At 40.9% G+C, this 17,992-nt stretch overlaps 1 protein-coding gene across 7 annotated transcripts in view; it reads left to right on the top strand.

Moving 5' to 3' along the window:
* The window catches only part of Rasgrp3 (RAS guanyl releasing protein 3), a 95,427-nt gene that overhangs the window by 60,924 nt on the left and 16,511 nt on the right, over positions 1-17,992 (top strand). For all 7 annotated transcript variants that reach the window (XM_029471373.1, XM_021186414.2, XM_021186413.2 and 4 more), the window contains 8 exons: positions 686-748; positions 1,230-1,361; positions 2,666-2,813; positions 4,129-4,302; positions 4,714-4,830; positions 7,142-7,417; positions 13,852-13,929; positions 16,065-16,181. In XM_029471373.1, the coding sequence (XP_029327233.1) occupies positions 686-748; positions 1,230-1,361; positions 2,666-2,813; positions 4,129-4,302; positions 4,714-4,830; positions 7,142-7,417; positions 13,852-13,929; positions 16,065-16,181 (1,105 nt within the window). The remainder of the gene's footprint in view (positions 1-685; positions 749-1,229; positions 1,362-2,665; positions 2,814-4,128; positions 4,303-4,713; positions 4,831-7,141; positions 7,418-13,851; positions 13,930-16,064; positions 16,182-17,992) is intronic.

The raw sequence follows: 17,992 nt of genomic DNA on the forward strand, positions 1-17,992 counted from the left end.
AAATAAATAAATAAATAAATAAATAAATAAATAAATAAATAAATAAATAAATAAAATAGCAATGAGATTAAAGTACTTGTTATATACAAACCCAATACAAAAACTCCTTTTTAGCTACAATGGTGCTTTTGGGTACTATAAGTTTTGAATTGTGTATACTTTCCAGTGTGCTTGTAACCACAGTTTGTGACTGCTGATTGTCAAGTACTCAGGAAGGTACAGCTAACTTGTAAGTGACTTCTCCACTGGACGAAAAATATATCCCAGAGCATTAACACTCATAGTTTGACTACTCAGTGTGGACATGCTCACAGCCCACTTCCGTGCCCATTTGACCATCTCCAGATTGCATTCACATCATCCACAATTTCAAAACCCAAATATTTCATATCTTGGATTTTTAGCAAATTTCATAATAGCTGTACTTATACCATAAGATGTCAATAAAAATGTCACCCAAGTCTAAAAATACATTGTTTTGAATGAATGCATCTTTGACTATAGAATCACATTAGTTCAGGAATATTGTTGGTTCTCCAAAAGTTTCAGAGTTTGAGGCACTTTTGCAGTCTCGGTCCTCAGCCTGTAGCTCAAATGTTGCCTGGGATTCATGTAAGTTATTGGAGCAGTGTAGGCTAGGCACATGCAAAGAGAAGACCTGTAAACATTTTCTTAACTGCCCTACGTATCGGAATGCCAGTGGAGAAAGCTGTGATGAGTTCCGACTGAAGATCTGCTATTTCATGAGGTAAATACATGTTTAGATGTAATTTCTCATTGCTTTGGGTTCTAGAATTATCAACAAATATTGTTTTTCCTAAGCAGTGATACTTCTCCCTGTCTTTGTAACTGTTAGTTCTTCTCTGTTCTTGGTGAGCAGTGTAAAATTTACCTTACGGGCTAGAGATCAAGTAATGCCTTCGGGAGTAAAACCAATTCATAGATCTGGTAGATTCCATGTTCTCTACTCCTTCACCATATACATTGCCACAAATTGGGAGGGGATTCCCCTCAGCTATGTTCGGCAGTAAGTCAGGAAGAACTTAGGGTTTGCAGGATCTTGCTTCATGAAGGAACAGAAAGATACATGATGGGATTGCTGGGGATGGGAGCTGTCAACTTGGAACTATGGTACTGGAGTCAGTGTTATACTCAGTTTTTAAAATAGTCTCCAAGTGTGGTCCAAACGAAAGCTTCCAGCTGTCAAAAGTCCTTTTTTTACCTTTCAGGTACTGGATTCTGAAATTTCCTGCAGAGTTTAATTTGGATCTTGGTTTGATTCGCATGACTGAGGAGTTCCGGGAAGTAGCTAGTCAACTAGGACATGAAAAACACATCAGCCTCATGGACATATCTAGCATGTAAGAGTGGAATGAGGCTTTTGGTCTTTGTGGGTCCATTGCTTTGGGGAAAAGGGTAGTAATGACCCTGCTTGACTGGAATCTCAACTGTTCTAGAAGGAAGTTCCTTCTTTGGAGAGAGCCTGGCTACAATGAACACAGCTATATCAAATACCATGTATCTCTCCAAGCTGCAGTTTGTTTGTAAAATGGCACAGTACCTTTGTGGGACTATTCTATGTTTTAAAAGTATACAAGAAAGCATTTGGCACAAAGTAGATGCTGAATAATTACCTCTTTAATCTGAATGTAGTCAATGTCTCCTATGCTCTTGCTACTCAGATCATGTCACTGGTTTCTCCTAGGAGCCCATGAGAAAATAGTCTTGGCTTCAGAAGCCTGAGCCTTCTGGATTGGAATCTATACCTTAATGACATTCCCTTGTGATTCATTCTCTTCTCCAAGTCTGAAAACCTCTCTACCCCAGGGCTTCAGAGGCTCGCCTGAGGCTCCCTAAATGTTGACCAAAGTTGTCTCACGGACTGGTTATTCCATTAGGGACTTAATTAATACTAATTAGACTCACTTAATACAGACCAGCTAACTCTGCCAGAAGTGTTTTGACTCTAGGTGTGATTGTCCATATTACAATTGTATATTCTATCCCAAGCTGGTCTGAAATTTATTATGTAGCCTAAGCTGTCCTTGAACTTCTGATGATTTTTTCCTGTCTTGGATTTCTAAGTGCTAGGATTATGGATGTATCTCAAATATACATATTTTCTGTCTTAGGCGTTCTCTTTGCCTAGACTGTTTCTTCAAGACTGATAATGAATGACCCAGGATTCACCAGGGAGGCTTGTTTACAATTCCTGTCACTCAGATTCAGTTCTAGTAAATCAGTGTTTCTGCAAGTGAGATGTGGTAGGCCTTTGTCTTCATAATGAATTTTTCAGATAATCCATACGATCCTCAGGTGTGATAAACAAAATCATGGTTGTTTCCAAGCACCTTTTATCACCATCTATATGCCAACAAACTTCTGAATTTATAGGCCTATCCCCGATATCTTCTTTATAGTTCAGATCTTGTTTGGTCACAAGGAGTACCAAGTAAGAGATTCAGAATGGATCAGGGCAAACCTATTGTGCCTAGACAAAACTGTTGGCAAAGGGTGGGTGGTTTTCTCTTCAAATATGGAAGACAGGGCATGTATTTCACACAAGCTCCTGGCAGTAGGCCAAGAGTTAGTCAGTAGGTTAATATCTTCCTCTGAGTGACATGAGTTTTCAGCAAGCTGACCAGACTTGTTCTTCTTTTCACAGTCCTTCCTATGACTGGATGAGGAGAGTCACACAGAGGAAAAAAGTATCGAAAAGGGGAAAGGCCTGTCTCTTATTTGACCATCTGGAGCCCATTGAATTGGCTGAGCACCTCACTTTTCTGGAGCATAAATCTTTTAGAAGGATCTCAGTAAGGAACTTGGTGGTTATTCTTCCAAGGGTAACAAGCAACGTGCCAACTTTCCCAAGAGCTGTGTGTTCATACTCCCAAGTGCTGGCAGCGTCTGCCACTGGGCTGTGTTGGAAATGTGCCCTCAATTCACCAGAACAATCCTTTTTAACCAAATATAAATATTATCCTGTCTTTAGTTTGTGGCCTAGGAGCTCTATTTCTGCAGCTATGTTCAATGTCTCCTTTCATAGAATTAAAGCGTGATTTTTCTAAAAATCCAGCAGAGACTTAACCATTCGAGGTTTATTTAGTTCGAGAGGCCTCCTCCAAGTGAACAGTTTGGCTGGGCCTTTTATTTATGGCAGTGAGGGTTAGGCATGAGTTAACTTACGTTGGTATCTATACAATGCCTAACTATGAAAATAGGTTGAGAATTCAGAGTTGTAGGCTTTGAGGAGATCTCAACACTAGATGGTCTCTTTCCCAGAGAAAGACATCCTGACTTAGACTTTGTTCCCTATGCATCCTGATGGACCCTCATTCCCTTTCTATGTTCCTTTTCCCTTCTGCTCGCCTTCCTTCCTCAGCCACAGTCTCTTCAAGCCGCCCTTTATCATGATCTACTTCTTTCTAGTGTCTCCATCAGCCAGTTATGTTGATGTATCTTGTGAGCTTAGGTGAAACCATCCCTTCTTAAAGACCCTGACGTAAATCACACCGTTGCTGGGAAGCAAGATGATTTGACTAGAATGTAGATTTCTCTCTCTCTCTCTCTCTCTCTCTCTCTCTCTCTCTCTCTCTCTCTCTTTCTTTCATCACCCTTACTTTTTCCCCCTATCTTCCTTTCCCCTTAAAAGACTAGAAGCTCATTGTCTATTGAGAGTATTATATTCCATCCATTTCCTGTTCTTTAGTGTGTGCCATTGTATCTTAAATGTGCTTGTTCTTTGGCGTCACTGGTAGAACCTTAATTCATTTGTGGGAAATACTGATCCTGTCTGATCTATTAGTTTTCCCAGGATAATGGCCTACATGGCTCTTAGGATTCAGTAAGCTTGGAATGCTCTGCAATATAACTTTGAGTTTCTCCCCTTCTTACCCATCCTCTAAAGCTCTATGATTTGTGTGTTTGTATCTGAATTTTAAAATGTAGTAAGATAGTCCATTAGAGGTACAGAAGCATAGAACTTGAAAGAAACCTTTATAAATGCAAAATGGAAGAAATCACCACAGTGCTATGAAAGGCTAGCTCATGGCTCTTATCCAACTGTGTAACATCTGATTTTGTGAAAACTCCATTATAGTTCAGAATCTCTTATTCTTCTTTTCCCAGTTCACAGATTATCAGAGCTATGTCATCCATGGCTGTCTGGAGAATAACCCAACATTGGAGAGATCTATTGCTTTATTTAATGGAATCTCTAAGTGGGTCCAGTTGATGGTTCTTAGCAAACCAAGTGCTCAGCAAAGGGCAGAAGTCATCACAAAGTTCATCAATGTAGCCCAGGTTTGCCTTCATCATAATCAGATCTGGGTTTGGGGATTCTGTATATTCATTAATTGTCCTGAGAAAAGTCATTGAGGAAATTGGTGTTTGTTAGCAATAAAACAGCACTGGACTATTAAACTGTTCACAGATATCTAATAAACAAACTATATTCTTTTCACATAGCAGGTTACTTATAAAAGGCAATGCTTAGAAACATTTAATTATGTTAATATGAAATGACTGGTATTGTATTTTCAGAGAATTCAACTTTCATTTCATCTTAAACTGATGTATGTTTTCTCCCTAAATTCTTGTTATTAAAATTGTTCTCATATTCACCTGCAACTTGGAAAATCCAAAATAATTTTTAAAAATTCTTACCATGTGTTAGTGTTAATGGTGTTTTTGTTTGTCTGTTTGTTTTTGTAGAAACTCCTTCAACTAAAAAATTTTAACACCTTGATGGCAGTGGTTGGTGGCCTTAGTCACAGCTCCATTTCCCGACTCAAAGACACCCATTCTCACCTCTCTTCCGAAGTTACAAAGGTACCGTGGATTTTTATCTAAATTCTAAGTCAGCATTATAGATTGCTGAGATATGCTCTGATCCTGGCATATATTATATAGGAGGGTAGTATTTTTTTTTATCTTAAACCAATGTCAAGTTATATATTGGGTACAAAATAGAAAGGGAATAGCCCCATTGTCCAAGCCTACCCATCAAACCAGATTGCTGCTGGTGATAGGTGTTACTGTAAGAATGTTCTGGCCAGGCTGGTGAGATGGCTCAGTAGGTGAGGATGCTTGTCATCAATCTGGTGACCTTGGTTTGATCCCTGGAACCCACATTGTGGAAGAAAAGAACTTATTCCCCACAGTTATCCTCTGATTGGTATATCCATGCCGAGCCATGCACCTGCCCCACCCCCCAATAAATAAATAAATAAATAAATAAATAAATAAATAAGCCCTAGCCAAAGATGACAATATTATAAATGTTACCAAATAGTTATGCGGTGCTTGCTATATGATCAGCACTCCAATAAATGTGGAAGATACCGGATGAGTAGAATAAATATCCAAAGCTTCTGAAATGAATTCACGGATGCCTACCATAGTTGCAACATTGTGGCACATGGGAGATGCAAAGGAAGAGAGAGTGGGAGGTCTTATATAGAAATATTCAGACTCATAACTGAGTTGCCACAAACAAGCATGTGCCTTTAAAATACAGTTCACTGGTATTAGTAATATAGTAGATTTCCTCTACTATATTAACTTGTAGACCAAATCAAATAATCATTTTACTTACTGAGCAGAAAGGAACCTTTTCCCTTAAACTAACACTTGGCAGTTGTGGGAGTAGGGTGTGTACTGCTTTAACCTTAAAGATGTTTAAAAAAAAAAACTCGATTGGTTAAATAATAAAGTAGTGTATTGTCTGAGAACCGTGGCAGTCCAGTGGCAGGCAGTCTCCAGGAGTGACCATACCAGAGCCTGGCTCGGTTGCTTAGCTTTCTCAATATCAGGGGTTTGTAGCTTTTCTTGTTCAATTTTTGTTTTTGTTTGTTTGACTTCTTGCTGTTATTAGCCTGCCTTCCCTCCTGATTTGGCTTTGGGGCGCAACAGGACAAAAACTACCCTCCTTGAACGACTTCTCTCTGCCCTCATTAATTAGGGACCCTCTTCCCATATGTTTTTGGCCATCTCAAGTCACATGACGACCATCCTGGACCAATAGCAGCTGTCTAAGAAACATAGTATACTGATTGGCTTCACCCTCTCAGTTCCTAAACTGTTTTTAAACAAAACAGGTGGAATTCACTTAAGCTTACTGCAGAGTCCATCCTAGGTGCTGGAGGAAGAAACAGCTCATGAGTCATATGAGATGCTATTGGAAAGGGAAGGTGATGGGGACAGTTTATTAGAAAGTCTAGCTGTTGTCTAGCTGTTGTTCACTAACCAACCAAGAATATCTGTATAAACACAAGTGAATAAGCCAGATAAGTACCACTATTTGGCCTCAGGCTCTACCCTCACCTCAAGTATAATGGGACTCACTATGGGTTTTATTTTTTTCTTACGTTTTATACTACATTTCAAATAAAAGGCAAAAAGAAAACTTAAGCTGTACAGAAAAAAAAGAGCTTAGGGGTTGTACTATATCTCTGTAAATTATGTATTTGAGGGATGGAGAAATGGCTCAGCTGTTGATCTACCAGAGGATGTAGATTTGATTCCTAGTAACTGAATGGTGGCTCTCAACTGTCTGTAGCTCAAGAACCAAGGCTCTAACAGCCTCCTCTAATATCCCCAGGCACTAAGCCAGGCAGGCATGTGCTGCACACACTCACTTGAAGACAGAGCACTCATATACATAAAGTAATACAACACACACTCACACACTCACCCTTTTAGTTAGTGGGAATTCTAAATGTCCAGCTCAGTTCAGCTTTCCCTACCTTGCACTGTCCCAGATTAACCTTCAAGTGACACTGGCAAGGTAACTTTCTTGGAACCATGACGGTCCTACGTGCTTGCCTTTGTGAGCTGTAATTTCTCATGACTCTCAGAATCCTAGGCATATGTGCTGCCATTTAGCAGCTCATAGGTGCGCAGAAATATAAGATAGTTCTGTGTTGTTGCAAAGTGGAGCAGGCTGTTCCAGTGAGAGCCAGGCCCAGTGCAGTTTTCCGATTTTTTTTTTCCTCTTGGTTGATAGTTTCCTGCATCCACATTGGTACAGCTAATACTCCACCCCATAGCTGAGGAATTCCAAACCACATATCCCAGAATCTGGGAGTGGACAGGGGAGAAAGTTGCTGCTTGAAAATTCTACTTTTCCATCTCTTCCCAGAACTGGAACGAAATGACAGAGTTGGTCTCCTCCAATGGCAATTATTGCAATTACCGCAAGGCCTTTGCTGACTGTGATGGCTTCAAAATCCCCATCCTTGGCGTGCACTTGAAAGACTTGATAGCAGTCCATGTCATTTTCCCAGACTGGATGGAGGAGAACAAAGTGAACGTTGTGAAAATGCACCAGCTTTCTGTTACCCTGAGTGAACTGGTCTCCCTGCAGAATGCCTCTCACCACTTGGAACCTAACATGGATTTGATCAACCTACTCACCGTGAGTCCCAGGGGTCAATAGTATGCTATTTGCACTTTGTATCTTAATTTCCAGTGTCATAGAAAGATATGTTGTAACAATTCACATTAGAGGGAGAATAATTTGAGGTCAGTCCATGGAGCCTAGGCCTAAGGAGCCTAGGACTAGGATGAGGCTCTCAAAGGATGAGGAATCAGAAACTTACATCCACAAGGAGCATGACTTGAGACTGTAGCCTCTTGGCAAATACATTTTCCTTCTTTGGGAGAAGCCTAGACTCTGCCTACATGAACCTCTTCCCTAAGAGACACTTTAGCCCATTACTCTCCTTCATCATACTTGGCCAACTAATCGGCTCTTTCCTTATGTCCTCAAGTCCTCTGCTTCTATTTTGATTGACAATTCAAAGACTCCGTCTTTATTTATTTTTTATTTATTTATTTATTTTTTTTGGGTTTTCGAGACAGGGTTTCTCTGTGTAGCCCTGGCTGTCCTGGAACTCACTCTGTAGACCAGGCTAGCCTCCGTCTTTATTCTTAATTTAAAACTTTTTATTTCATATTATATTTATGTGTGTGCATGGTAGGGGGAAGAAGAGGGAGAGAGAGAGAAGGAGGGGGAGGGAGAAAAAGAAGGAGGAGGGGCAGGGAGAGAGAGACTTGAGCGTAGCACAGCAATCATGTGCAGGTCAAAGGACAACTTCATGAGTTTGTTTTCTCTTCCTACCTGTATACAGATTCCAGGCTAAAACAGGTTGGTGTGTTTGTGGAAGGAGTTCCTTTTTCTGCTGAGTCGTCTTGCTGACTTCTTGCTTTTTTGTTTTTGTTTACTTTTCTCTTGTTTTCATTTTGTTGTTGTTTGTTTTAGACTGGGTCTTGTTTAGCTCAGGCTAGTCTTGAACTTGTGGCCCCTTGACCTCAATCTCCCAAGTGCTAGGATTGTAGCCGTGGGTCACCATGTGCTGCTTTTTAAAGAGTCTTTCCAGGGTGTTCTTTGTTCTCTTCCAAAGCAGGAATGACTCTGTTGTGCTTTATCCTGGGTTTTACATTTGCCTTAACTGCAGGAGGCATTGCTCTGCATTAGACTATTTTTTTCTGTTCATGTGCTTTAGTTAGCACATGCCCAGCACCTTCCACAGTACCTGGTACAATTAAGACCTCAGGAGTCAGAGTGAATGCTGTGCTTAGGGAGTGGTGAGTGTCAGACAAAAAGTCTGACATCCTTTTGTCACTGCCACTCTATTTATTTATTTAGGCACTTGTAACAGATTGTTTGGGTGGTCTTCAGGTCTAGTGTCTAGACACAGCAGGTGTATAAAAGATAACATCTTCCATTGTAACTTGCTTTTTGAGGAGGAAGGAACATAAGCAAATTCTCTTATCCTTGCTTAAACAAGCAAAGGTACAACTTCCCCCTTTGGCTTCATAACAGCTCAATAGCTGAAACTCGGCTGCCATCGATGAGCTGATGTTTTCTTTTGATGTCCATAGAAAATGAAAGCAACGACTCTTCTTAAGCTCTGGCAGCCTAAATTACCTAGGACTGCTGCATTGGAATAGGAGCCTGGCTCCCAGACTTCACCCAATAACTATAACTAAAGGACACACCCCTAAGTAGAATGGTAATATCAACTGTACTTTTAGTGTGAAGTTGAAGTGGTCAACACACAGACGTCTTGGGTTTGTGGGATTCAACAATGAACACAAAGATGTTCTCCAGTGGGGAACCACCTCACAATAACTCAAGCACCTGCATTGATTAGTCATTTGACATGTAAATATGTTTCCATGAATCAGTGCCCAGGTTTCTAACCACAATCAGACTACAAACCACGGAACAGACAGATAATGTCTGAAGAGAAGAGCCAGTGTGGTCCTCAGTTTCAACTGTCTGCCTCCAGACTGTGCTTTTAACAGTTATTGTTATGAGTATAACTTTATAACGCAGGTGCCTACATTTGGGCAATGTCTCCAACACCTAAAAGACAATGATAAAGCAGGGAAATTAAGTCAGTTTTAAGTGCATCAAGCAAGGGGAAGGTCTCTCCATGGTAGAATACTTGCCAGCATGCCCAAGACCCTGGCTCAGTCCCTAAACAAACAAACAAACAAACAAACACAAAACCTAAATGCACCAAGCTACATTATCAAGAAGATGTTTAGAAAAGTTCTGAAAAAAAAATTTTTAATGAAAGTTCAATGGTATAAATGGAAATCTGAATTTAAAAAAATAAAAGCTAAGAAGTAATTCTTTTTGGTTAGGAAAAGCAAATGAAAAAAAAAAAAATAATGCCAGAGTATGCCCACCTCTTTTTTTTAAGAGCACAGAGGGACAATGTAGAAGCTATTTAGCATCATATTTAAGTCTGCATAGCTCAGAGTGATAGCAAAAAATCCTAAGTGAGAAGTCTTGACCTCTGCCTTGAACCTGTGCTAATCCGTCTTAACTGTAGCTTTTTCTTCATGCTTCTGTGGTCATTCATGAGCTCTGCACTTCTACAACTCTAGAAATTCAGAATGGCACAGCCATGAAAATAAGGAAATAGTTTTGTGGCATCGGCCATGGCCCACCGACTCCCCTGGACAGCACAGACCTGCAGAGCGGTCACGACACCTAAGCCAGTTTCTTCGTACATCTAAGATCATCCTTCTCTCCCCACAATCAAGAAGAATGTTCATTACACGCAAAGACACATTACGTTTTTTCTGATGCCATGTGGAAGGCAATGTCCTCACCATGAGCCCTGAGGAAGCTTATGTGTCCACTAGAGTCTCGTGTCCACTCTATGAAGCACATGCGTGTTTGAATTAAGAACTACGGGACTGCAGCTGTCTGAGGCACAAGAGTGTGTCCACAAGCACAGCATTTAAGGGAGGAGTTCCTTTTTCTCCAGGCTGTGTTCGTTAGTGACCCATATATGCTTTAGCACGTTAAAAAATAGAGAGTGAGAAAACTCAAGTTAATGAACAATCATTAAACACCTAGTCTGTGCATCAGGCTGTCTGCCAATGCTGGAACTTTCCATGATCACTAGCTCTCATGGCACCTTCCCCATCCATCTCCCTGGTAAATGCTCATATAGGCCCTGTAATAAATCCTGGGGGTTGGGGTGGGGGAACAGAAAAATGTCATACCACCTCTGTCCCTTCCTTTCTCAAAAATAAAAGATGGAAGATTTATAAATGTCCCCAAAGTTTAAAAATAACCAACTTCTAAGATACAAAGTTGGGGAACTCTCTCCCTTGGGTAAGAAATTAGTCATCATTTGTCACTATAACAAATACCCAGTATAAATCAATTTACTGAAAGAAAAGGCTTATTTTGGCTCTGCCTGTTAACAGTTGGCTTCGTTGCGTTGGTCCAGTGGTAAGGCTGCGTATCAGTGGGGCAGCACGTGGCAAAACAAGATCACTCATCTCATGGCTGGGGAGTGGAAAGGGAAGAGGACATGGCTGAGCTTCCACAGTCCCCTTGGAGGCATGCTCTCATGATTTAAAGACTTCTCACTGGGCTTCACCTCTTAATGCCCCCACGACATCACAATAGTACTGAACAAACTTTTAACATATGGAACTCTGAAGGCCTTTTAAGATGGAAATAAATAGTGATGGTTGATGTTGGGTGCACATCTGCTCTCTGCTATGGGCGTATTAATAACGTATCATTTATTTTGTGTCAGTGCAAAATTAAATAATATTTTCTCCAACTCTTTCCATTATTTATTTAGAGAATACAATTTATGAGGAAAAGACCTTGTCCTTCTCTCCACTGTGTCCTTTGTCCCTTCGAACAGCATGGGTTAGGTGGAGAGCGGGAAGCACAGCATCACTCTGTAGAGATTTAGACTCTTCCCCCTTTCAGGGTGGATCTGGAGACAGCATCTCACCTTGAGACCCCAGTTCATAAAATGAGGAGTTCTCAAGGCTAATGCCTCGGTTTCATGATATATGAAACAGACAAAGTCTTTTCATGGTATTTTTAGCCCCATCAGTTACATTTATCATTTTGAGCACATGCAAATAGCTGGAAAGCCCCTATGTTTTTACAGACTTGTTTAAAAAAGAAAAGAAAATGAAGAGAAGAGAGAGAAGAAGGAGGAAGGAGGAGGAGGAAGAGAAAAAAGGAGAGGACGATTTGCTAAACTGATGAGTGCAAATATGATCAAATGTGTTTTATTTTATAATAAGCAAATCTTAATATAAAATCTAACTCTAGAGCCACCTGTGCTGACAGGATTGAAGGGTAAATGTGACAGATAATGGATCAGAAAATTGCCCAAAACCATGGGGGCAAAATATGTTAGACAAATTTAGTTATATTATTTAAAATTGGAAGGTCGGCAGAGAAAAATTCTTAGGTCTCCACCAAGATCTGAGAGAGGAAACAGGGTTGAGGGGTCAGGGCAGACATGGTATCAGTGGCCCTGGGGACAGTTTTCTGTTCACAGATAAGCACCATTACATGTGGCTGCTACATTGCCTATGTGCCAAGCCTGCATCTATGAGCTTCTAAGCAAAGCCAATGAAATGAATATGCATTAGCTCACTTAAATCTTCACCAAGGTCATGGGTGGAAAGCTATTACTGATCAGTAAGAAGTCAAGAAGCTTAATCGTTTGCTCAGGATTACAGTATTGATAAGTAGAAAGAAGACATTTGGAGAAGACCAAATTATGCGTCAGTCTTTGGGAAAATACCCAACAAGGATACTTGCAGGAAATTCTCATGGATTTCGTAAAGGTTTGTGGGCATTTCTGGCTGAACGTCTTGGAGTTGCTGTTACTTCATTTGAGAATGCTGGTACCAGTCATCTTGGGACTTGGACATCACAGGCCTAAGAGGCAAGTCAGGAGGAAGGGAACCTGCTTGCCAATCAAAGCAGGGGCTGAGAACAAGGAATTTGAAAGGAGGACTGCATTTAGCATTCTCTCACTATTTATGGAAACTGCTCCATGCAAGACCTCAGACTGCAACTGAGGCAAAAAGGACAGATGTCCTGCCCACTCACTACCCAGAGACTTCTCTCTGGTGATTTTAGGTCCTAAAGAGTGGATATTAACCATCACAGGTCCCAGTGTGTCCATCAAATATCCTTTTTGTTCATCCTCTTTCACTCTTTTGAATAACTGGTTCCTAGAGGCCTTTGTCTGTGACATGTGTGACTACTCTTTAGAGAAAGGTTAAAAACACAGAGTCCATTCTTTTTTTTTTTAAAGATTTATTTATTATATACAATGTACAGTACAGTGTTGCTGACTTCAGACGCACCAGCAGAAGGCATCAGATCTCATTATGGATGGTTGTGAGCCACCATGTGGTTGCTGGGACTTGAACTCATGACCTTCGGAAGAGCAAGTCAGTGCTCTTACCCACTGAGCCATCTCGCCAGCCCCCCACAGAGTCCATTCTTAGCAAGCAGGTTTTTCAAGACCTAGGTTTGGGGTCTTCCTAGATTTGGGGACCATTTTATAGCAATGCCAACTTTACTCTTCTTAGGAAAGAAGTTCAGGTAACGAAGTCAGCCTTCTCTCCCTTTCATTCCTTCCCATTCACACTACCTCCGGAGTCTTTCCTGATCATTCTCTAGGGTTCCCCGTGTGTAGTGATAATAGTAATAAATACAGATACACCGATAACATCATATAGCAATTCACAGAACAGTCTGGTCTGCTGGATCCTTGTGAAGTAGTTTGAATGTATTCTTTCATTTGGTCCTCATTGAAGTCTAGTTCGTTGGAGACTTGTATAGTTTATTCACACTTTACAGATGGAGAATTTGAGTGCTAGAGCACATATACCTTGTTCGGGGCTCCAGAGTTCACCAGTGTCAAATTTAGGTTTGAATGGTGGCTCCATCCACCCTTTGCTTTCACTCTCTTCTTTCCCATAATAATTCCTGTAACATTTGGAGAGGGGTGTCTCACTTCATACTTAACAGGCATGGATGTGAACCCAACTTGTTTTGTGGTTGTTTGCTTGAATTCTGTTTCTTCGAGTTAACTGCCAGACTTTTGAGGGCAAAAGGCTACTCTCTGCACTTTGTTATCACCAAGTCTTTGCACAATGTTCTGAAAACAATAGGATCTGGACTAGTTTAGTCTTTATTTCCACAGATCTTTAATCAGGTCTTGTACTATGCACCTGTCCAGTATCCAGGCTATAAAAATCTAGAATCCTCCCCCAACCCACCCTCTTGAGGATATAAAAGAGGTCCAGCCAACACTGCAAGGGAGCAGAGTTCATGGCGTTGTTTCCTGATGCTCATGGCCTCACCAGGATAAACTTGTTCTTTTCAAACCTTTATTTCTCATCTCTGCATGCCTTTGCATCTTTCTACTCCTTTACATCCATCCAGATTACAAGGCATGAGACTTCTAATGTTTGAAAATGTTCCATTAAAGTACATAAAGAAATGAAGTCCAACCTCATCAGCCGTGTCTTCTGTTTTTTTCATAGCTCTCTCTGGACCTCTACCACACAGAGGATGATATTTACAAACTGTCACTGGTGTTGGAACCTAGAAATTCCAAATCGGTACGTATTGGTTTTGTCTCGGTGCTAAACTCCTCTGTTTGTCATTTATCGTCATTGACCATTTTGATGGTGTTTTGTCTTCTAAAGACCGAAGAACCTTGAAGATCTGTTTTCTTCCCATTTAACCAATGGGCCAACTTATCCCCAAAGGGATTATTTCTTCACATCATCTGTTAAGGAGGAGAAAGAATTGCACTCTCATGCTGTTTTATTATTAATCTTTTATCTTTTGTATCCAAGAGTTCATCTATACAAAGGATGAGAGAGAGAGAGAGAGAGAGAGAGAGAGAGAGAGAGAGAGAGAGAGAGAGAATAAAACAGAGCAAACAAATAACAGTATCTCACTGTTTAAGATGCTGTCTTGGGTAGGGTTTCTGTCCAGATCCCTTATACACTTCTGGGCTTTGTTATAAGCAAACAAACAAACAAACAAACAGGGTCTAGACATGGTTCCGTGGTTAAGAGCATTTGCTGATCTTGTAGAGGACCAGGTTCAGTTCCCAGCACCCACGTGGTGGCTCACAACCACCTGTAACTGCAGTTCTAGAGGTTTTGATGCCTTCTTTTGATCTCCACACAAGGGGGCACATTCATGCATGCAGGTCCAAATACTCGTATGCACAAATCAAAATAAAAGAAACAAACCAACTGAAGAAAAACATCAGCAGGAGCAGGACAAAAACATCCTCATTCCCCAGGAAATTAGTTCAACAAATTTTTAATCTGTCTCAAAAATTATGTGACTGAGAGTGATTGAAGACGACACCTAAAGTTGACCTCGAGAGTTCACATATACATGCAATGTGTGAAGAGAAGGGTGTAAGCTGTGTGTGCATGGCTCTATCTAGATTGTGTAAAGTTGTTGGTCTTGCTAGTAACCCACCAGTAACACCCACCACAACTTTACTTGACATTAAAATGTGTTACGGCTCCTCCTCAGTTTCTCTTGAAAGAAATGTATCCCTAGTTCATATTAAATAAAGAGCCTCCTAGAACAGGTTCGCCTGTGTAGACCAGTGAAAACTCTGCCACCACACGAGAGTCCCTGAGAGGAAAACACATAAACCACACAGCGGCCTTAGCTGGGTCGAGATTGGATTGTATCTCCTGTGTGCAGTATGCACTATTGCTGCCATATTCCCCATGTAGACAGCTCTACTGGAAAAGCCTGTGGAGAAAGAAATCAGTAGCTCCAGAGGAGACAGAGAGAATCAAGTATTCACAGAATAGTCTGCAGTGATTAGCACATTAAACAAAGGGATGGAGAGAAAGGATAGAAACTTGGCCACATGTTGGCTACTAGTTTTTGTATACATTCAATGCAGATTTGTCATGAAAACAATTTGAAAAATAGATAAAATTAGATAACTTTTAGTTTTGAGACAGGGTCTTGGTATAAAACCCAGGCTGGCCTCAAACTCCTGGTTTTCCTCAGTCTTCTACATGCTAGAACTTCAGGTATATGCCACCAAAGCCAATAACTTGATAACTGTAATTATGTGTGTGTGTGTGTGTGTGTGTGTGTGTGTGTGTGTGTGTATAAAAGTCCGTGGTGCATTATCAGGTAAACCTTTAGGAATGATTTAGTGATTTCTATAGTTAGAGAATTTGAATGGGCTATTTGTGTGGTCCAGGTGCACACACTTTTATACATATCTAGAATAGAATGTAAGCTACTACTAAACAACGTGCACCATTAAAGTATATCGTTAGAAATGTGTGTTGACACACAGCTAGAAGACTCACACTCTGAGGCTAAGACAATGGAATTATATGCTCCAGAGACACAGAGCAAGGGACTTTGTCTCAAAAAAGCCCAGACTAAAGCGAAACATGGTTTCAGTTACTGTTCAGATTCTATTAACAAAAGATGTCGGTTTATAAACAACAATGCAAAGCTGGGTATGGCCTCATGGGGCAGAGGCAAGAGAATTTGTTCAAGTTCAAGACCGTCCTGGTCTACGTTGTTTCACACCTACTGGGGAGACATAGTGAGCCTCTATCTCAAGTAAAACAACAACAACAACAACAACACAAAAGCCACTTAAGTCTTTACTGCTGTTCATATAGTAAATTTTCTCTCTTGGTGGATCAAGGTCCAGTTAATATTTAAAACTGTGTATTTGTTCTTTTAGCAGCCAACCTCCCCAACGACACCTAATAAGCCTGTGGTACCTCTGGAGTGGGCTTCAGAAGTGGTACCAAAGTCAGACCCCACAATCATCAACAAACACATAAGGAAGTTGGTTGAGGTAAGTAACTGAATGAGAATAATCAGAGAGCTCTATAAAACACCTTTTTTCTTTCTTTGTAATTTCTTTTTAAATTTTATTTATTTTATTTTTTATTTTTTTAAATATTTATTTATTTTATGCATATGAATAAACTGTAGTTGTCTTCAGACACACTAGAAGAGGGCATCAGATCCAATTACAGATGGTTATGAGCCACCATGTGGTTGCTGGAAATTGAACTCAGGACCTCTGGAAGAACAGTCACTCCTCTTAACATCTAAACCATCTCTCCAGCCCAATCCTTTTTCTTTCTTAATATTCTATTATTGTCCAGAAATCAGATCACATCCAAGTAAAATAGATCTTGGCGAAAGAGAATCAATTGAGCTTGAACGTCGATTGATGAACAATTGACACTCCTTGCTTCCTGGTTTGGCCCCAAGAGAAGAATTTACCAGAAAAGACCTTTCTCTCTCTTGACTGTGTCTTCTTATTTATCTAACTGTTCTCAGCTCCTTCCAGTTCCCCTCTTGAGCATTTACCACCTCTGTCACTGCCACCAACTTAAAGGACTTTGGGAATAAGAATTACTTGTGGATTTACCCATAAGAATTATTTATGAAAACCCACTGCAGAAAGGGTGCTCATGTCCGAGCAGGGAAACATCCCCTAATTTGCTTTGCTTTACCTGCTGTGTATTATAAGGGTTTTATGACACAGCCACACAATGCCACTGATGTCTGAAAAATCGTTCAATCTAAGTCAAGGCACTTCCGGGTTCTTGACTGAAGGAAACAAAACAGACTTGGGTGTGGTGGTGCACCCGTGTAATCCCAAGCCTTGGGAGTCTGGGGCAGGAGGATGTTGAGACCCTGCCTGAAAAGACTGGGGGCAGGGAGGCCCACAGAAGAGTAGAAGTAGAAATGCTGAGGAAGAAGTGGAAATGTCTCTGTCACTGGAAATTGTGATCAAGGCATGATTAAACCCCTGCTTTCATGGACTGCTTCCGTGTAGATTACAATTAGGTTGGATATGTGAGATAGACTATGAGATAGATAGATAGTGCTTTTTACTGGAAAAGGATTTTTAAGAACACAGAATGTTCTTTGTCTTGGGGAGCCCAGGGATTTTGTAAAAGTTGAGAGACATTTTATGGTGTATGTGTGAGACAGTAAGAAATCACTAGAAGGCATAGCATGGAAGGCCTGTGTACTAATACTCAGCTGTCATGTCAGCAACGGAACATGAGGCGGGAGAGTTTGAGTCAACCAGAGCTACACAACAGGACCCTCTCTCAAAAATAAGTAAGCCGCATGTTGGGAAGACTGCTGAGGTTAAAAGGACTCCCTGATCTGCAGGGCCTGAATTTGATTCCTGGCACCCACACTGGCTGACTAACAACCCAACGGTAACTCCAGCAAGGGGACCCAAGCCCACTCAGGTTTTTGTGGGCACCTGAATACCTGTGCATGAGCACATACACACACACAGGCATGCATACAGTTTAAAAATAAAATAAACATTAGGCAAACAAGCAAACAGAAAACCCAAGCCAGCCAACAATAACCACAAACGTGATATGGAAGAAACTTTTGCTGAGGGAAAAGGCTGAGAACACAGTATGGCCAGGGCAAAGATGAACAGAGTTGAGGTGGAGATGGTGGCCTCAAAAGGATACCAGGAGGGTTTTGCACACCAGGATGCTCTGATTCCTGAAAACAAAAGTAGAGAGCTTGCTCCCTCCCATTTCCCCCTCTCCCCTCCCTCTCCCCCTCCCCCTTCCCTACCTCTCCTCTCCTCTCCTCTCCTCTCCTCTCCTCTCCTCTCCT

Source organism: Mus caroli, chromosome 17 (genome assembly GCF_900094665.2).
Source record: "Mus caroli chromosome 17, CAROLI_EIJ_v1.1, whole genome shotgun sequence".
NCBI lineage: Eukaryota > Metazoa > Chordata > Mammalia > Rodentia > Muridae > Mus > Mus caroli.